Consider the following 21,428-nt stretch of genomic DNA (forward strand, 5'->3'; position numbering starts at 1 on the left):
AATTAATAAATTAATAATCATTTAGAAAATTATGAATAATTAGTAATTTGAAATTTTTTATTTAATTTCAAATTTTATTTATGTAAGATTGAAAATATACGTTGTATCTTTATTTACACTAAATAAACAATTGTGTAGTAACACATGCCCTCATCTAAGAATCAAAAGGTTTCGGGTTTAATTGCCGCTAGTGAGACTATTTGTGTCCCTTATAATTTTTAATGTCATGTAAGGACATATTAGAATCAAAGAAAGAATTTGCGTAGTTGTGCTGTATAGTAAAATAGTACATATGGAGACATATATACCTAGTAGTTGGAGGTATTAGAGAAAATTTTTAAACCATATACAATATATTAATGTATATGAATTCAATAAATTAAAACCGCCATGATTAACATGTTTACAAGATAAATGTTGTATATTCTTTATCGAAATGGCTTTAAAAAGGATTGCACATTTGAACACACCCCTTTTCATCACTTTACATCTGTTCTTGGAAACCTGTATTCAGGGGGGCATTGCCCTCAGTGAAACTTCAAAAAAGATTATAATATATTTTCACCCCAACAAAAATAATTTATAAAAATAAAAAATTTATGAAGTTTATCTCCCAAATTTTTTTTATGAAACTTAACAATTCTTCCCCATAAAAAATGTACATGCCCACTGCAATATTTTATTATTTGATTTTGTCACAAAAATGTCCAGTCCCAATGAAAATTAAAATTTTTTTAATTTACCTACACTTAACTGATAAGAAAATAATTTGTGCTTTTAGATATATATGACGGTTAGAAATTTCAAGAACTAGCAATAAATTGTCCTTTCATAGGATAGGATATCTCATCCAAAAATTTATCAACAATCTAAAAAATTCTATTTATCAAAAGGATACAGGGAATTTTGATAATTTAGAAATGTAATTCTTTTAATATTTGTAAAGATTTGAAAATCAAATTTATAACATATTGAGAATGCAAAATTCAATTTTTGTTATGTAAAGATTTGAAAAGTCAAATCATGCATAACGTTGATATAGTTTTATATATTATAACTGGGTCCATTCCTGAATATGTTGCAGGTAGTTTGTATTACGTGATTAAAATAGTAATATATGATAATGAATGAAAGGAAGGTCGGATAACAATAAGATCGCTTTATAGTCACTTCAAATGAAACTAAGTACAAAATGATTTTATTGGGAAGTGGTCTTAAAAGCCATATTGCAAGCAGTAGCTTAAAGAGGACCACTCCAACTTATATCGGTCTTTTGGTTGGAAAAAAAAAATCGTTGATTTTCTTTTCATTGACTAGCGGAACAACCTAAGCTAGTAAGGGATAGAAGAAAATAAAAGAAATGGAAAGTCCAATTATTCTCTTTGGTTTCTGAATTGAGAGCGGATAACTATCACTATAATTGAATTCACTTTTCTCCGATAATTTTTTTTATTTGCTGGTTCAGTAAATTAAATTGATAGATTTTGTCATTTTGGGTCTGTACCCCACGGAGGCATACTGGTGACAATCATATATAATGTTCCTGAATGCCCATGTTAGTATTATTAGATAATGGTTTCATGCAACAGCTAGCAAAATATAAGGAAAATGTCCCAGAACAAAAGCTCCCCAAAATTAACAAACTCGGATAAGAATTAAAGATTAGCTGCGTCAAAATTGGTCAACAGTAATTGATGATTTTTATATTGATTTTCATATATATCTTTCACTTAGTCGAAGTACTAAAATTTGATTATTTTATTTTAGGGTAAATTACATTTCCCTCCCTTGACATATTGCTAAATGACACTCCACCCCATTCTTGACAAAGAAATGATACTTTACCCCTCGATTGGCAAGAAATTGACACTTCATCCCATTGGTTATGTTAACTTAATGTAAAAAAAAAAACTTTTGGCCCTCATTCTTTAATCTTTTTTAAAATTTTATCCTATTTCATTCTTTTGTTCAATATTGTCCTCAACATGTCACGGTTAGTCTACTTTGAGCTTCCATTAAATCTATTGACGTGAAAATTATTTGCAAACCAAAAATAATTTCAAAAATAAAGAAAATTAAAAATACAAAAACAACTTCAGGTACTTTGAACGATGTCTATGACGACTATTAAGCCCTTTAATTACTGGGGGTGAGTTATAGCTTTGGAGGCCCTTCCCCTTAACATTGATATCCAAAAGTAGGACCTCTAAAGTATTTCTTATGGATAGGGGTCTCTCACAGCTACACTACCACCTAAGGTTATTATTGCTAAAGTATTGCATGCAAGTTTCTCGAGGTAATAGTGGCTTATTGGAACCCCAAGTTTACTATATAATTTGTTAATATGTAATTTTTTTTCCAGAATAATAAATAAGTTTTAAAAATTAATAAATAAAAAAAATGAATGACAATAAGAAGCAAAGGGGATGGTGTGGCCACCACCTTGGCAAAATAGAAGAAAGATATAGCTGGCCATGATCACTTAGAATGGGAATGTGAATGGGTACGAGTATGCACTGGTTGAATAGCCTTCTATTTAGATCGTCGACTTTAGACAAACTCTGCAAATTTATTGTAGTTTTTCTCTATTGCAAAAGTATTTTTTTACAAAACTATTGCATAGTTATAGGCATCTCTGGAGATCAATATATTAAAACTAGCAGTTTAAAATATCATCCAAAGTATTAATGATTGTTGAGCAGTTACTTTTTAAAATTTTTAAAAAGTATATTATTCTTAAAAATATTGTACAACAATAGATCAATTGAAAATTGAAACAATAATTCAAGGTGGACAAACCATGTAATATCAAGAATAAGATCAGACAACAAGAATTAGGATGAAATTAGAAAAGCATTCAAAAGTTGAGACCAAGAAAGAATTTTCTTATTGAGTCAAGATAATCAATGGGGGTGGAGTGTTAGTTTTGACCAAGAATGAGGTTGAATGCCATTGGTAAAACCTTAAGAGATGAGAGTATATCTTACCATTTATTTTAAAGCAGAAGTTGGAGATGTAGTGATAAAATATATCTCGCTTGAAATTAAGAAATTCTATATTTAGTTCTTGTTAGTGCAATTTTTTAGCTATCTTTTTTCTTTTTCATTCATAAGACCAATGAGTCTCTACTATTCAAAAAAAAAAGATTACTTTAAAGTTTTTTTTTTTTTGGGGATAAGTAGATTACTTTAAAGTGTTAGGACAGTTTTCATCAGCTTAACGTACCAACCATTTGCAGGAATATTATAAGGGGACAAACAAAACACGTCATATGTAGTGTACCTAAGCCAGAATTAAAGGATGACACATACGTTGTTTGTAAGATACTCTTTTAATTTGTTAGAACTTATATATGCTTTGTTAATTATATGCATACGTTTGTTTTGTGTATTTTGATGAATTGTCAACGTGCCGTGGAGATATATACCGCGATTAATGAACAGCACATTTATAAATAATTCTTACCATATATATACACACATATATATATAATATATTTAGTTTAGAATATAGTAATATATAGGATTCATGAACACCTATTTGTGTGTCATATATATATATATATATCGATAAATTTTTTTTGGTATGTCTCATTTGTTAAAATATTTATAACATATAATACATGATATGCATGATTATGAAGTGGCCACATAGTATGAGTTAGTTGAACCATTTAATACCTTTGGAGAGAGACAAACACACTTCATCTTGTAATTTAAGCTTAGGATGAAGTAAGATTTAAGCTGTTTAACCAAACACGACTCTGAGGATTGGTAGAGCAAACGACAAGACAACAATTATTCGACATATATATACATTTATGTATGTGTATATATATAAGATATTATTAGAGAGAGAGATAGAGAGGTGTGTATGTTCTAGAGAATCTCAGTTTGGTACCAAAAAACAAGAATAGTTTCGGGGTGGCCGGTTTAGGTGAGTTTGATTAAATACAATCTAATGAAAAGCTTTAATAAGGAAATCAAATGTTTAAAATGCTTTAGATGAGAAACAGATGGAATGTTGTGGAAATAGAGGCGGCTAATAGAGGTAGGTCTCTCATTATACTAACTTCGATTCTCCATTTCTAATTTATTTTAATTTAATTTTTCCCTTTTTCATCTTGAGGGTCAAATAGTTATTTATTTCTGTGGATACCATATAATTCATGTATAATTTGGCGTATTAGGTCGGCCCTTCTGACTCTAAAGTTGGTTATACGGTCGATTAGGGAAGAGTTTGGTATAATTGAAGATATTAATTAGTAAACCTAGTAAAAAGTGTACTTTCAAGATTTAACTAACACTAGGTTTTCAGATCCATGTAATGCACAGGTTTTGTGAACAAAAATTAATTATAAAGAATTGAATTTACATTTCAAAATAATTAAAAACTGAAATTAATAATAGTTTGTTAGTATGGATTTTATAGTATTATATATATATATATATATATAGCATACAACATGTGTTTTGTATTACATAATACTCAAATAAATAAATAAATATATATATATATAGCATACAACATATGTTTTGTATTACATAATACTCAAATAAATATTAGAGAGATCATTAGATGATGTTCCATAGATCCGCTAAATTATCAATTTAATTCTAATAAAATAATTTTAAAGATCTAATACTAGTCATTCGATTTTATTTGATGAAAGTACAATTGAACAAAACTCTAATAAGTAGGAAACAAAGTTAAATTTACAGTCGTATTTAGAAAAGTCTTATTTTGTATATTCGGTCCCTACCTTTAATTTTTCAGAACTTCTATGGAGCCATTAAATGAGAAAGAGGCATAAGGTTGGATGCACAGTCGGTATCTTGACTGCATCTTGGAAGAAGAAAAAAAAGGAGAATAACAAGAAAGAAAAGAAAAGGCTATACACCAACGGCGGTTCGATATTTATTCTGGTTAAGTAAGATCTTAGGTTAGAGTCACTGTGAATGCATAAAATCCACGTGAGAGTTTTATCTCTTAGTGGATCAACCCGACTTGATTGAATTAGTCAGGGTTCAATTGGATTTCAGGATATCAGTTTTCACACCGAAAAAAAAGAATCCATACATGGTTTGTTGGGCTTGCCAGGTCGAACCTTCTAGGATGGCTTTCTGGGCGGGAAATTGTATTGCAAGGCAGGCCCATTTCCTCGTCCATATTGGTTCAGGGTTCGGAAATAGAATCAGAATCGGAATGGGACGGGATGTGAAGAAACTCAACCCTGACTGGACTGACACGCCCTTTTGAACTGCGTGAACGGGTGTCAATTTGCAAAGTTTTATGTGCTAAGACAACTAGAGAAAGAAACGTAAATGCGCGGTGATGAGCTTTTTACGACACCTTCGCAACCTTCACTCAGAATAATATCAAATATATCGAATGTTGAAACAATGAACTGAATCTCAAAAGACGGATTCTATGATAAACGGAAAGTAGCCCGTACAAATTGCTCATTATACGTACTTGTATATGTTCACAAAATTATGGCTAGTTTGCTTAAGTGGCAAGCAATCGAACTTATTAATTTCTAGGGAAGTTCTTCTAATGGAATTGATTATAATCAGACTGGATAATAAGCAAGCCATCTATCTATCATCTCGTAACACTCCTTCGGCTTGTACTCCTGAGCAACATGTCCTGCCCCCTGTAAGTTCAATCCACATAAAAATAAAAAAAGAAGCAGAATACAGTATACATTAGAAGCTTAGAAACAGGGAAGTACGGATTTTTCATCCTTAAATTCTTCGGAGGAACTTCCAGTTTTTCTCGCAGGATCCAAATTTAGATCAAGCAAAGACTCAGCTACAGAGATAAGGGTCACTGACCTTTACAGTTGCATAATCGAGAGTGAAATCATTGTTGATGTATTCTACCGTGTACCTGCAAGAAAAAAGAGACTTACGTCGGTTATTAACCGTTAAGAATTGCACAAAAATTCATCTCGTGCTCTCTTTTTTTTCCTGTAAGTTTTAACCACCAAGAAACGGGCATATTTAAGGCTTACCCTGCTATTTGCCCATCGATGAACCAAGGTCTCCAATCGCTGTAGACAGTCAAGTTCAGAGAGGAGATCCAGTTTTGAGTACCGATGTGTGTCACAGACAAGTCATGATCCCCACTGCATTAAAACCCCGAAGTTATGAGCACCAGAATTACATAAAGTTCATCGAAAGTACGGCTGATAAGGAATTTAGGTTTAAAGTTGAATCATTCTAAATATAGGTCCCCGAGTCAACCTGTATATGAGAGCTCGCAGTGCAGACTTGGTGAGATTTCTATGGCAGGGGACAGTGCTAGGGACATTCTTCGTGTAATCTAAGGTTCCATTGCACCTCATCCATACCCCTTTCGTTTCCTAAACATCACATAACATTAGATCTCATCAATTAACTAATGCTCTGCCAATAAATGATTGAAAACCAAGTGAGGAAGACCTGGCGTTTTCGCTTTGTGTCCTCGAGCTTGGCTTGAATGGAAATAATTATATCTCCCTTAAAAATATGACATCACGTGTTATCTATACCTTTCGAACTCCGAGAGCAGCACGTACATCCTTGTTGTTTGCCCAGATGTCAGATAGAACATAATTGTATTCCTATGAGAGAACTACCCACATAAGCACTTCAAGCAAGAAGATGTCTAGTAAAATAGCAAACCAACAGTCATTTACCCGACACCAGTAAGCGGGTTTAGCTTGCGCAGCAAGAAATCCTTTGTAGTCCTCCAGCAATCTTCGATTTCCCTTCATAGATTCGACAGGTCTTGAGGATGCAGTTTTGCAGAGTGGCTCAAGAATTTGCATAACATCTATGTCAACAAGCATCTGCAGCACAGCACATGAATGAATCTCGACGTGGAAAAAAATGGAAACTCCAAAAAACAGTAACCAGGGAAACTATTCAAATCAACGGGAGTCTAGGGATTTACGTCGTCAATCTCATCAATATATGTTAAGCAATCCGCACTACTAGCATTTATGTTAACATAGTCCCCCTTGCAGGCTTCTTTAGCATCCTGAAATTACGGATGTTATTGTTTGATCAATTAAAAGAAATGGAAAAGGTTGCTTTGAGTTGTTACAAGAAGATCCAAGACTTGATGGGTCGACCTTATATAGTTCATCGGATATGAGAGTCATTCGATGTGCGAATGGAACTCGTGAATTGTCATCAATGTAATCATCAGTCTTTGGATTCCCGAGCACATAACCCTACATGGATCGTACATATAATCACATTAGTCTCAAAAGTATGACCTCCTTTCCTTTGTTGATTAATTGATGTTGAAAATCATCCGATTTTACCCAAAAAAGATCAGAGATACTTACCTTTTGATTCAACTATGGCCCGGCTCCGGCATTGTTACCTGCAAAAGGCGGCCACAATGATATACTATATCAGCTGAAAGCTCCGAATTAGATGATCGACAAGCAATTATGGTAAGTGAAATCAATTCATCACCATTGAGTATCTTTTCGACCATCATTGGATGGGGAATGCCCGAGTAAGTATCGCCGCCGATGTAGAGTATGTTTTCCAAGTATTGAGGGTGCTTCATCAACCACTATTTTCAAAAATATGTAAATGATATCAATTTCAATAATGTTGCAAAAGTACACAAATTTCTCAAGAAGCGTCGCCTTTAATGGCTTGAAATATGATCCCGATGAAGGTACCTTTCTGAGAAATTCGTAAGTCTGTTCCGAGGACTTGTAGTCATCGACAGCATAGTTCTCTGCTGTCGTCGAATATGAGAATCCTGTTCCAACTGGTGCATCGACATATATTATGCTCAATCCCTACAAAAGGAAAATAACTGCCATTAATTTACACAGCATATAATATTGTATAACAATTTGAAATAAATTAGAACTAACCGTCCTAAAACTATTGTAAGAATGATGTTTGTTAATCATATATTATAATGAAGCCAGAAATTTTTCGGCAATGAGCTCATTTGCTGCAACAGGAACGGAATCTAGAAAATTTAGTTTGAGTATAAGGAAGAGTAAAATCGTAAGGGTAAGGGGGTGGAGTAAAATAATTTCAGAGGAGGCGACCACATCCCTAGTCCCTCTCTAGATCCAGCCTTGGTTGCAAATAATCTCGATTTATTTCCTTGCAGAATTTATTTTGGTTTTAAGGAGGCTTAGAAATATGTTTTTTTATAAATGTGTTTAACCATAATGAAGGATTATATATATAGTTAGATTTCCAGGCCCATGCAATGCATGAGATTATAAACAAAAATATACGATTAACAATTTAATTTATAATTATAAAATAAGCAATTAAATTCAATGCTATATATAAAAATAAAAATATCCATTAATCTCTTTTGTTAATAAGTTTACCTTATCAATATTGTTAGTGGATAAATGATAAAAACTAAAAATTTAGTAAAAGGACAGACATAATCAAACTAATTTTGGGAGAAGTTATACTTATATAAATATAAGTAAGAGAATAAAAAGAATTACTTAATTTTGGGAGAAGTTACACAATTCACTTGATTACTTGAAAACTTGATTCATGATATACTTAATAAAATGTTATGTTTTTCACAGGATGTGATGAAAATATGCCAATTGAACCATACTTAAAAAAAAAGAGAAGCCAAATTATACTTAATTAGTTGGAATAAATTAGTTACCTTATCTTGCAAGCATTTTAACCAATAGATAAGAAGACCCAAGCCAAGAGTTTGTGTTGATATTGGCATAATAACTTCGTCACGTGCATATGAAACTCCAAAAACTGACTCATATAGAGATATTTATGCTATGCAAGTAAATAATTTAAGATTTAATAGTCATAATAATATCATTGCTCTTAATTCAATAAATTTATGATTTTTTTTATAGGTGGTAAAATTTATATTGAATTGACATTGATGGTAGAATAATATTATGAGCCATTCAATATAAACAATCAATGACTTTATCATTCATAATCGCTTTACTAATATTGAGAGGTGGAAATTAATACTTTTTAATATTATAGTTAGCAGTTTAATTTATTGGCCATAATTTTTTTCTCTTCACACTCTAATCCATTATTGATTAGGGTGGAGTATATAGCTATATTTAATTTCATTGAAATTATTTATAAAATCAGGTTGTACTTTAACTTATTTAATTTTACCATTCTATCGCTATTCATTAGGAGGGATATATGTGTGTGTATGTACTGAAAACTTCATTATTCGTTATGTTATTCTTATTCAAGTCTCATATATTGAATTTCGTGAATTTGAATAATTTTAACTAACAAAAACTCAATTACTTCCATGAGAGACTTACTTAATTGAGCTTTTATAAGATTTGCAATAGTTTTAAAACTTTATTTGATGATGTTTAAATTTATTTAATTATAAATATTCCTATTTTTCCTAAAATTTATGAATATTTATGTACTATTGAAAAATATTGAGTTATTTAAATTAATATATATTTCACTTTCAGATTTGTTACTATTAATTATAATAACAAGAGTATGTATTATGATTGATTTTTATCTAACATATTAATCTATAAGTTAGTAAGACATTTACTATTCAACTCGTGTTTATTATAGTGTAGTCAAATTTATATATACCCTAGTTTTCAATTTCGTGTGATGCATGGGTCATTTTATATAAACAATTGGATTTAAGTTTTTTAGATAAAATTAAATAGATAGCTTGTTGAAATTCTACATGTTTCAAATTATAATAAATCATTAGAAAATAAGAAATAGCTATCGGTATGCTAAGAAAGTTAGCATAGTTGTAGTTGAAATAATGATAATATTATTAAGAAATTATTCCAATATTATATGATTGAAATATTATCTTGCCGAAACATAATCTGAGATTTTTAGTAGCTTTTTATGGAAAGGACGGAGAGTAAGACAATATCAAGGGACTGAAAGTGGACAGTTCAATTTAGAGTATATTTTTGTAATTTGAAATTCTTATAATCTGAAATTGCAAAAGTTTTGCTTTAAAAAATATAAGAATATAGACAAGAAGTCTTTTTGCCAAATTGACGAATAGTAAAAGTACGCAATTGTAGAAGGGCGCCAATTGTAAAAATCAAATCAAAAACATGTTTTGATATCATGTATGCATGAATAATGCAAATGCACCTCACACCACCAATACAGTGGTCTAGTGGTTAAGTATCAAGCATTTCACTTGAACATCACAAGTTCGAACCTCACTGAGAACGTAGAGCTCGCCACTATGTGGGTGTATTATGAGATGGTGGTGGCCGGCCCATAATGCTTGATCTAGTGGGCCTTGGACTTAATTCACTAGTGTGTTGATGGGGCTGCGGTGACCAAGTTGGGCTAAAGTCTCAACGAGCTATTGCGAAAAGAACATTCCGTGGTGGTTATGTTCCCTTAATTGGGGCAGTCGTAGCGAGCTAATAACCCGACTTAGCCTTTTTATTCAGCAAAAAAAAATGCAAATGCACCTCACATTCAGCTGGCTTTGTTTGGGAGTACTGTTGTTGAAACAAAAGTGTTGAAGTATAATTACTGAAAAATAAGTGAGCAATTTGGCAGGCTACAATTTGAAAATTATGGAGTTAAAATTAATGCTTAAAATAGAGAATAAGTATAAGCAGTTTTTATAATCACTTGTCAATTGGCTAGAGAAAATCACGTTTCCAATTGTGAAAATTAGTCAAATCATGATTTTGAAAAAATTCACCAAACACCACTTCTGCTTAAAACTCAATAAAGTAAAATAACCGCCCTCTAACCATTTGTAAGCATTGAGAATATAAAGTGAAAAGTTAAATATATATATATAGTATTAGAAATAAAGAAACAAATAGAGAAACAAAACCACTTCCTTACTACCAAAGACGTTTTATTTTTTGGGGTATGCCCCTGATATCCGGATGTCTAGTCGGTTCCGACTAATCCAGTTCAAACTGGGTCGACTCACTAAAGGAGTAAGCTCTCACGACATAGATTTTCTCCATTCACAAGACTCAAACCCAAAACCTTGCTTAAGCGAAATAAGAGTTGAATCACTTGAATCAAACCATATTAGCCAATAGACATTTTAGAGTAAGAGGAAGTACACGTATATGATACCGTACTCTTGAGGTTTATATAATATATTTTTATTTTAATTATCTTTAAAACTATTTATTAAATATTATTTAGTCGGAAGCAATGAAGCATTGTAATTTATGAAGTAATAAATATTATCTTCTAATTGTAAGATCATAATGATATGCAGGACTACATATAGTAAGAATAAATAATTTTTCCATTACACATGACTTCTTCTTTCAAAGTGAAAAATAAAAAATAAAAAAATAAGAACTAATTATAGTCAATGGTATGAAGCTTTGCACTACTTATAGCCTTAATTTAAATGAATTTAATAATTTAATCCTATTTGGTAAGGTGAGAGTCGAGTTAATTAATTTATTCATAAATATATAAATATGTAGATTAATTAATTTATTTTTAATTGAAATTTTGTTGATTTGAATTAATTGTATGTGTTTACAATAATGCCCTTTACCATATTCAACTTTTTATATATAGAAGAGATGTGAAAAGAAATAAGAACAACAACAATAATGTTCACAAAAAGCACATAGTACCGTTGTCCATGTATATGGATTAAGATGCAACGTAGGTAAGCTCCCATTGTACCCGCCATAGTTGAATTCCACCGGACCTATGGTATGATACAATGGATATATATTGAGTTCTTATTAAATCATGTGATGTTTTCCTTTTTCTGGGTGAATATGATGTTTTTACTTGTCAAGATTATTCACATAATACCCTCAAAGAGATAAAAATAAAAAGACTAATTTCTATCATTATTTATTGATTCATTTAGCTAAGCCTTTTTGTGCCATTGCGGTTATCATGACCTCATGTCGTGAAGGCAGTTAAAAAAAAAATACGAGCATCTATCTTTGTCATCAGGCATTTCGTGTAGTACCAAATTCGCCCTCATGAGCCGTTAATTTATTGTATCATATCGTACTGGCTCATTAAAGTTATTGCGCTGGATCGGGCAGACCCGATAACCGTGGGACCGCATAGGTTCCCATCACTGCATTCAGGCAAAATTTTATGGAAGACTCCAAGTCAACCTATGAATGGCTATGAGAAATTCTAAAGTGCAATCACCAAAAATGGTGGTAGTTTTGTTAAAAGTTTAAGTAAAGTTATTTTAAATAGTTGCAATTTACTAGCATTGTTAGTAAAAAAAAAAACTCTCTGGAAATAGTGCATTTTACTGGTAATTTGTTAACAAGTTAAGTAATTTATCTCAACTAATTTCTTAAAATACGTGTAATTTACTCGAAATACGTGTTGTTTATTTAAGATTAAGTTATTTTACTACAAATTTTAGTAATTTACTTGTATGTATGATTACTTTCAAAGTGATTGCATTTTAGACCTTTTACGGTCTTATTTCAAAGCATTCCTTATTGTAGGCGGGATCTTCTTCTTTTTTTTTTGTGGGAAATAAATAAATGAGTCAGTATTTTTTGATGATAGTGACGATATTTGCCTTCCACCTAAGCTGCGCAGGAAAGGCCCAAAGCCAATCCGATCTTTTATACTGTGCCCAATCCCGAAGTTAGTTCTATACATATGAATCTTTTAGATAAACCTCTTAAAGTATTAGAAGGCCTAGTATGCTACTATGTGTGATTTTGGTCGAAATTCTGATTTTACAGTGTCTCTAGGATATCATACTTAATGCTGAGATTAGTTACTAGTTTTAATTCTAATTTGATACAAATTTATATTTTTTGGGAATTGGTGAAATGTGATTTTATCTATTAATAAATTTTTGTTTCACGCAACCTATTGCGGCAATTACTTGTCAAAAAGCATTTGTAACTAATCGTGTAAAAAATAACAAATTAACTATTTTGGGAAAGAAGCCCTGAAACTCTCCTCTCCATCCAATCTCAAGCAAAATATTCCTACCAAAATTAAAACAAAAAAATCTAATTTTCAAAGTCAAATATCTAATTTTTTGCTCAAAGATTATTCTATAGTTAAATATCTAATTCTTAAGTGAACATATTATCGTCACATATGTCTGTTGATGCATGTATTATCTTAATTATCAGTTGTAGTTACTATTTATCCTAAAACTCTAAGAATAGACGTTGCACTCGGCAGTAATCATATAATGTTCCAGAGTAGAAAGTTTAATACCATTTCCATAAAAGAATGCTGAGAGAACTGAGCAACCCAGGCCGCCGGTGAGCCAAAGCATTATCGGGTCCTGTCCAGGACTTCTCTGCGACTCGACGAAGTAGTAAAATAGCTGTGACTCCTCCATGTCACCTACACCAATGTACCTATCCGAACAAGAACTTCAGCCAAACGTAATACAAAGACATAGACACATAATCCCTACTTGGGGCATGTGAGAAAATATGAATAAAGGGTCATTTTAATTTTTCCCTCTTATTGACGTGGAGCAGGAAATCTGTAAGAATGTACATTTTTAGTTGTCTCAATTTGCCCCTTGAAGTTTATAATATCCTTTCAATACACCCCTCAAACAATTAACAGGTTAATATATATAACAGGTCGCATACATGTGCAATTATATTAATTGTTTGCATCGGTTCACTGCCGGCCCTGACACTGTGGTTACGTATTGCTTCGACCAGAGGTTACATATTCAAGGCGTTTCTCCTCCAATCTTTCCTCTTGAATCAAGATTGATTGATAAACTTTCCATTGAATCAATGACTGGATTATACAGGTTCTGATAAGCCTGGAATGGTCGCATTTCGGTATTCTAATTTTATAGGAACTGACTTCAATTGTTGTAAGTAATCAGTCGGGGCTGAGTTTGTGCCCTGATTATGATGATGCGATAAATCTCATCTTATGTCTGATCTTGTTGTTTGCTTGTTTTTCCTCATGAGAATAGATTATTAGTCTCAGCATTGGTCTTTATTCTGTCATTTGTTGTGTAATATATATATATAGACTGTAAATTTTCTTCTAGAGGGAAAGTTCATTAATGCTTTTGCTCTAAAGTTCAGACGATGCAGCTCAGACGTTCGACAAGATGATTAACTGAATGCTTTCACTTCTTTAGGCTTCTTTCTGTAATAGGAGTAAATCTAATCTGCTGAGCCAAACTACAGTTTTCAGGATATCAAATTACTTCGGCTTGCTAGTCAAGTAAACATTCCTGAATGTTTGACCACTCGATACTGAAAATTTCTTTCTTCATAGCCTATGGGAAGCCGAAAGATATGTTTCTAAAGCTGAGTCGAACACGATGAAATGTTATAACCCTTACCCAGTTTCAAGATAGAATGGAAGCTCTCTGTTGTAACCCGGCAGCTCCTTAACAATCTTCACAGCCGAGATGGCGCCGGAGAGAGCCAACAGGAAGACAACACCAAAAAACCATTTTCTGTGTTTCGTATGATCATCCGCCATTGGAAGAGAAGGAGGAGGAAGAGGACGAGAAGAGGTACGGATGAGGGAAAGTGAGTGCTATTGGACATGTGGAATTTAAAAGGGTCCATCTGCAATATATTAAAAGAAATGGGGACTATTTTGAGGAGAAAGGGAGGTTTGTTTGGCCTTCAGGTACGTTCTAGTTATCAAATCTGGTGAAGATAGTTAGGTAGCAATTTGATTGACAGATTTAACTAATTTCTTTTGCGGTCTGTACATAGATAATACCGATCCTCAACGAGTTCTGATTAATGTCGACCAATTAAGGGGGAAGATATGCCAATGACAAGAGGAATAAGCGCTGAACTATTTGAATCAATCTATATTAGTGTGATGAATTCAATTAAATTTGATTGATAAATTTTAGGTGATAACCTTCCCCAAACTGAATTTCAAACTTCATTGTATCTGTTCTAACTGTAGTTTTGTCCAACTACTTAATTTCTTTTGCTTCCTATAGTATGTTCTTCTTCCTGATTTCGCCCTCCGTGGTTTCGATTTTCTCCCTTCATTGCATGTGTTCCATAACCATAAGTAGTAGTCCAAACCTCGTGCCTTCTGGAAGCACACGTAAATATATACATAGTAGATTTGCACTTCCTGTTATTCTAAATCTCAATGGTCTTGATTAATTCAGATTCGAATCAAGTTAGTCCACCAAGGAGTAAGTTCTCCCAGCGTGGATTTTTTCCATCCACAAGGTTCGAATCCGATATCTTATTCGAAGGGAATCAGCGCAAAAAAAAAAAAGAAAAGGAGAAAAAGAAGAAGAAAAGAAATGCTATGCACGTATTGTTGGGCTTTCTTGGGCCGAACCTTCTAGAATGGCTTTCTGGGCTGGAAATTGTATTGCAAGGCAGGCCCATTTCCTGGTCCATATTTGTTTCAAGTTCGGAAATGGGAACGGAAACAGAATCGGAATGGGACGGAATCTGAAGCAACTCGTCCTGGTTGGACCGAGATACCCTTTTGAACTATGTGCGAACCTGTTTCAGTTTGTAAGGCGTTGGGCTAAGCTATATGTGAGCAAGTTGTAATGTTTGATGTGCTAACACGACTCCGTGATTATCCCAGAAAATATCGTCGGTCCTCGCCATATTGCTTCTGCAGTTTCAAGCTGCTCTCTAGCTGTCGCCATTGATTTGCGAAGCAGCTCAATGTGAAGCACCAACCAAGCCCCCAAAAAAAAAAAAAGGAGTTGGATGTTCATCAAAACTGGAGCAGAGCAAGAAACGAAATACGCAGTGATGAGCTTCTTAGGATGCCTTTGCAACCTTCACTCAGGATTATATCAAAAATACCGAATTTTCAAACATCGAATTGAGCCTCAAAAGCTGGTATATATGATAAACAGAGACTAGCTCTTACAAGGTGCTCATCATACATACTTCTACATGTCCACAAAAATTATGGCTAGCTTGCTCAACTGGCAAGAATTCGAACTTATTCATCCGGAAAAAAAAAAAAAAGAAGGAATCGAACTTCTTTATTATTAGTGAAGTTCTTCCAGTTGAATTGATTATTATCAGAAAGGATAAGTAGCAAGCCATCTATCCATCATCTCGTAACACTCCTTCGGTTTGTACTCTGGAGCAACATGTCCTGCACCCTGTAAGTTCAATCCACGAAAAAAGAAAAACAGAAAACAATATACATTAGAAGCTTAGAAACAGCAATATGGGGATTTTTCATCCTTTAATGGTTCCGAAATACTTCCCAGATATTTCTCAGGATGTAAGTTTTAGATCAAGCAAAAGACTCAGCTACAATGATAATGGTCACTGACCTTCACAGTCACGTAGTCGAGGGTGAAATCGTCGTTGATGTATTCTACTGTGTACCTGTAAGAGGAAGGGCGTTATGTTGATTATTGACTGTTGAGAATCCCACAAACATTCATCTCGTGCACTTCTTTTTGCGTAATGTTTTATCGCCAGGAGAGAGGAATTTTTAAGGCCTACCCTGCTACTTGCCCGTCGACGAACCAAGGTCTCCAATCGGTGTAGACAGTCAAGTCCAGAGAATGGATCCAGATTTGAGTACCGATGTGTGTCACAGACAAGTCATGATCCCCACTGTATTAATACCCCAAAGTTATGAGCGTTGGAATTACATAAAGTTCATTGGTAGTACGGCTGATTAGGAATTTAGGTGTAAAGGAGAATCGGTCTAGAGATATTGATCCCGACCTGTAAATGAGAGCACGAAGTGCGGTCGAGCTGAGATTTTTATGGTAGGGGATAGAGCTGGTGACGGTCTTCGTGTAAGCTAAGGTGCTATTGCACCTTGTCCATACCCCTTTTGTTCCCTAAACACCACAAAAAATTCGATATCATCAATTAACTAATACTTGGCTCATAATTGATTGAAACCCGAGTAAGGAAGACCGATGTTCTTTGCTTTGTGTCCTAGAGCTTGGCTTGAGTGTAAACAATTTTATGTATCTCCCTCGGAAATAGGATCATCACGAGTTATATACCTCTCTAACTCCGAGGGCAGCTCGAACATCCTTGTTGTTTGCCCAGATGCCAGCGAGAACATAATTGTAATCCTATGAGAGAACAAACCGAAATAAGCAATCAAGCAAGAAGTATAGAATAGCAAACTCATAGTCATTTACCCGACACCAGTAAGCAGGATTAGCTTGTGCAGCAAGAAATCCTTCGTAGTCCTCCTCCATCGATCTTCGAATTCCCTTTATTGATTCTACAGGTCTTGAGGACGCAGTTTTGCATATTGGCTCTAGAATTTGCATCAAATTTATCTCAAGAATCATCTGCATCACAGTGACTGAATGAATATCGATGTCGAAACAAATGGAAATTTAGAAAGACATTAATCAGAAAACTATTCAAATCAATGCAGTTCTTGAGAATTACATCATCAATCTCATCGATATATGTTACGCATTCTGCATTGCTAGCATTTACAGTAACATAGTCCCCCCCGCAGGCTACTTTAGCATCCTGCAATCACGAAAAGCTACCAGACGTTATTGTTTGATCAAATAAAAGAAACCAAAAAGGTTGCTTCGAGTTGTTACAAGGAGATCCAAGATTTGATGAGTCGACCTTATATAGTTCATCGGATATGAGAGTCATTCTATGTGCAAACGGAACTCGTGAATTGACGTCAATATAATCATCGGTCTTTGGATTCCCGAGCACGTAACCCTACGTGGATTTTACAATCACATCAGTCTTAAAAGTAATAACTCCTCTATTAATTATATTAATTGATGTCGAAATCATCCGATTTCATCCCAAAAAGATCATAGATGTTACCTTTAGATTCAAATATGGCGCGACTCCAGCATTATTACCTGCAAAAGGCCATCACAATCATATACTATATCAGCTGAAACCTCTGAATTTGATGGTCGACAGGCAATTATGGTAAGGAATCGATTTATCACCTTTGAGTATCTTTTCGACGATCATTGGAAGGGGAATGCCCGAGTAAGAATCGCCACCGACGTACAGTTGGTTTTCCAAGTATTGAGGGTGATTCATCAACCACTATTTACAAGAACAACGTAAATGGTATCAATTTCAATATTGATGCAAAAGTCGGAGATATACAAATTCCTCAAGGTTTGAAATAAATCATCCCGACAGAGGTACCTTTCTGAGAAATTCGTAAGTCTGATCCACGGACTTGTAGTCATTGATAGCATAGTTCTCTGCTGTCGTTGAATACGAGAATCCCGTTCCGACTGGTGCATCGACATATATTATGCTCAGGCCCTGTATAGGAAAATAACTACCAGCAATTTGCAAAGCGTGCATGCGTGTGTGTATATATATATATATATATATATAGCATGACAATTTGAGATATATTAGAACAAACCGTCCTAAATATTGTAACTATTATAAGAATGATGCTTATTAATCATATACTATAAGCAAGCTGGAAATTTTTGTGCAGTGAGCTCATCTGTTGCAATACGAACGGATCTAGAGATTTAGTTCAAGGGTGGCGAAATTAAAGAGAAGGTAAAAACGAAGATTGATATCGTAAGGCTTAGGAGGTGGAATGAAATAATTTCACGTAGCAACCAGGCAAACTTGACAAAATATATGAAATATTTGCAGTACTTTTCCCAAATTCATGGAAGCGACCGCATCCGGGCGTCCTCTCTTAACTCCGTCATTGGCTGCAAATAATCTCAATTTATTTTCTTCCAAAATTTATTTTGGTTTCAATGAGGCTCAGAAATATATATTTTTTCAATTGTGATTCGCCATAATGAAGGATATAATAATAATAATAATAATAATAATAATAATAATCAGAAAAAGCATATAGTACCGCTGTCCATGTATAGGGATTAAGGTGAAAGGTTGGTAAGGTCCCATTGTACCCGCCATAGTTGAATTCGATTGGACCTATATGATGTCACAGAGGATATAAATTGAATTACTATGCGATCAAGCGATGTTTTTACTGACCGAGATTATTCACATGTAGCTCAAAAAAACAAAAAACGAAAAAGAGTAATATATTTTGTGTTTGTTGTTATTGGGTTTTGCCCGATCAAATCTGAAAATTTATTGTGCTATGCTGGTTCAGGTAAACTTGCCATGGGACGGCACCATAGTTCGATTATCTTTATCATCATGCTCTTTTCTTGCTATTGCGCTTATCATGCCATCAATTTGTGAAGGCACAATGAAAAAACAACTGTGCTATCGGTATGCATTTTATGTTGCTCTAAATCTACTCGGATTGTTAATTTATCGTGTTGCACGTAACCATTTAAGGAAAAAAAAAATCGTGTCGCATCGTGTCATGTCTTGCTGGTCCACTAAGATTATCGTGTCGGACCGGGCAGACCCAATCCACGGTACGGCATTAATTCTCTTCCCACCACTGCATATTCAACTCAACTCCAAGTCAACCTATGAATGACGGTTACAACTTAAATTGTGATCTCATTTCAAAGCATTCCTTATCGTGGGTGGCATCTTTTGATTTTCTTTTCTATTGGTGGGAAATAAATAAGTAGGTGAATATCTTTGTCTCTAGGAAATTATTAAATTAACTAAAGAATCCCTAACCTCTCTATCCAATCTCAAGTAAAATATTTCTACCAAAAAAATTCTAGTCCATTATCTTAATTTTTGCTCAAAGATGATCCAAAGGTTAAATAATATCTAATTTTAAGTTCACATATTATCGTCACATGTCATTGCATGTATTATCTTAATCATCTGCTGTATTACTCTAAGACTTTAACAATAGACCTTGCACTCGGCAATAATATTCTAGAGTAGAAAGTCGAATACCGCTTTCGTATAAGAATGCTGAGAGCACCGAGCAACCCGGGCCTCCGGTGAGCCAAAGTATTATCGGATCCAGTGTGGGACTTCTCTGCGACTCCACGAAGTAGTAAAACAGCTGTGACTCCTCCATATCACCGACACCAATGTACCTATCCAAACAAGAGTTTCAGCCAAAAGAAATCCAAAGACAAAGACAAAGACACATAATTTCTTTGATCAGACAAGTGTTGCAAAAGATTAATAAAGTGTCATTTTAATTTGGTCCCCTCATTAATTTGAAGCAGGAAATATGTGAATGTAGCTTTAGTTGTCTCAATTTGCCCGTTGAAGTTTGTAATACCTTTCAATACACTCCTCAGACAATTAAACGGTTAATATTATGGATAAAACATGTGTTATGTGTCGCACATATGTGACTTCGTCAGCCTTGATCGATTGGACTCAGTGAACATCATAGAGAGACGTGCAATATTTGCTGAGCAGTAGGTATTTAAATGAAATAAATTGCAGCTTCACCGTCCTAAATAATATAGCCGTAGTACTGTTTGGTAGGCCCAGATTTATTGAATGCATTTAATTTTCGAATCAAATGTTTTCCGATATGAGTGAATTAACAAAAATAAAATAACTTATACAAAGTCAAATGATAAATCCCATTTATACCACTCTTTTCCCATAACAAAACAAAATAACTCATACAAAGTCAAATGGTGAGCCCCATTTATATCACTTTTTTTCAAAATCAAAATCTGATTTTAAAATTCTATTTTGAAACCAAACGCAGCATAAATCATCCTAACAAGTATAAGCATAAAAAGTCGATCTAATGCTTACAATTAACATATTATACCCTTGAAAATTAATGCATATGCAACTGTGAGTGATTAGGACTTTAATAAAACTCGTAAGCTGATTATAAAGTCCGATGGTCGGATTAGCACACACGCAAAACTGATAGAACAACACATTGATTACTTTAGCTTGCTAGTCTAGTAAAAACACCCAAATGTTCGAACCATTTGATACTAAACGGGCCGAGATTTCTGTCCTCGTATCCTACGGCAAGCTGAAAAATTTGCTTCAAGAGGTGAAGCATGCATGATAAAATGCCATGAACCTTACCCAGTTTCAAGATAGAACGGAAGCTCCCCATCGTAGCCGGGCAGCTCCTTCACAACCTTCGCACCCGAGACGGCGCCGGAGAGAGCCAAGAGGAGGAATACACCCAAAAACCATTTCCTAGGTTTCGTACGATCCGCCATTGGAAGAGGAGAAGGCGGAGGAGGAGGAAGCAAAGTGGCGGATGAGGGAAAGTGAGTGCTACTGGACATGTGGGATTTAAAAGGTTCATCCTGAAACAATTGAAAGAAACGTGGATTATTCTGAGGAGAGAGGGAGATTTGTTTGGCTGGCCTTCCGGTATGTCCTCGTTAGTACATCTGGTGAAGAAAGTTAGCTAGCATCGTACCAATGATTCGATGGATGTGAGTTATCTGATTTTCAAATTTTATCTTATCTGTTCCACCTATACTTTTGGCCAACTATTTTATTTTGCTTCCCTATAGTGTGCTCTTCTTCATGATTTCGTCCTCCGCGGTTTCGATCTGCGCCACCTATTATCCAGAACTAGTCCAATGTGTTCTAACTAAACAAGCTT

The 21,428-nt window shown here is 34.1% G+C and overlaps 2 protein-coding genes across 2 annotated transcripts; both read right to left on the reverse strand.

Annotated features, from left to right (window-relative positions):
* Positions 1 to 5,351: 5,351 nt before the first annotated feature.
* LOC116193595 (serine carboxypeptidase-like 2) lies at positions 5,352 to 14,548 on the reverse strand. The gene is made up of 14 exons (XM_031522335.1): positions 14,320 to 14,548; positions 13,212 to 13,357; positions 11,624 to 11,700; positions 7,688 to 7,810; positions 7,473 to 7,575; positions 7,364 to 7,377; positions 7,121 to 7,222; positions 6,940 to 7,026; positions 6,683 to 6,835; positions 6,536 to 6,607; positions 6,249 to 6,367; positions 6,017 to 6,130; positions 5,838 to 5,892; positions 5,352 to 5,656 (listed from the first exon to the last, which is right to left on the reverse strand). Exons 1-14 carry the CDS (start codon positions 14,460 to 14,462, stop codon positions 5,573 to 5,575), a joined length of 1,392 nt encoding a protein of 463 aa, XP_031378195.1. The 5' UTR covers positions 14,463 to 14,548; the 3' UTR covers positions 5,352 to 5,572.
* Positions 14,549 to 15,769: 1,221 nt separating this feature from the next.
* LOC116196458 (serine carboxypeptidase-like 18) lies at positions 15,770 to 21,117 on the reverse strand. Its single transcript, XM_031526186.1, has 14 exons — positions 20,894 to 21,117; positions 19,775 to 19,920; positions 18,798 to 18,874; positions 18,107 to 18,229; positions 17,899 to 18,001; positions 17,768 to 17,805; positions 17,555 to 17,656; positions 17,363 to 17,449; positions 17,104 to 17,259; positions 16,963 to 17,034; positions 16,673 to 16,791; positions 16,445 to 16,558; positions 16,270 to 16,324; positions 15,770 to 16,092 (listed from the first exon to the last, which is right to left on the reverse strand). The coding sequence occupies exons 1-14, from the start codon at positions 21,100 to 21,102 to the stop codon at positions 16,009 to 16,011; spliced, it is 1,485 nt and encodes a 494-aa protein (XP_031382046.1). The 5' UTR covers positions 21,103 to 21,117; the 3' UTR covers positions 15,770 to 16,008.
* Positions 21,118 to 21,428: the final 311 nt, after the last annotated feature.

The sequence above is a fragment of the Punica granatum genome, chromosome 2 (genome assembly GCF_007655135.1).
Source record: "Punica granatum isolate Tunisia-2019 chromosome 2, ASM765513v2, whole genome shotgun sequence".
NCBI classification, from domain to species: Eukaryota; Viridiplantae; Streptophyta; class Magnoliopsida; order Myrtales; family Lythraceae; genus Punica; species Punica granatum.

What these genes read in the sequence shown, in the direction of transcription:
- LOC116196458 (XM_031526186.1), bottom strand. Translation starts at nt 21,102, where the DNA reads ATGTCCAGTAGCACTCACTTTCCCTCATCCGCCACTTTGCTTCCTCCT. An exon ending in CGCCATATTTGAATCTAAAG is followed by an intron (nt 17,657 to 17,767) that starts GTAACATCTATG and finishes AAATCCACGTAG; the next exon opens with GGTTACGTGCTCGGGAATCC. An exon ending in ATATCGATGAGATTGATGAT is followed by an intron (nt 17,260 to 17,362) that starts GTAATTCTCAAG and finishes ACTGTGATGCAG; the next exon opens with ATGATTCTTGAGATAAATTT.
- LOC116193595 (XM_031522335.1), bottom strand. Translation starts at nt 14,462, where the DNA reads ATGGCGGATGATCATACGAAACACAGAAAATGGTTTTTTGGTGTTGTC. An exon ending in AACCCGCTTACTGGTGTCGG is followed by an intron (nt 6,608 to 6,682) that starts GTAAATGACTGT and finishes GTTCTCTCATAG; the next exon opens with GAATACAATTATGTTCTATC. An exon ending in ATCGATGGGCAAATAGCAGG is followed by an intron (nt 5,893 to 6,016) that starts GTAAGCCTTAAA and finishes TTTTTCTTGCAG; the next exon opens with GTACACGGTAGAATACATCA.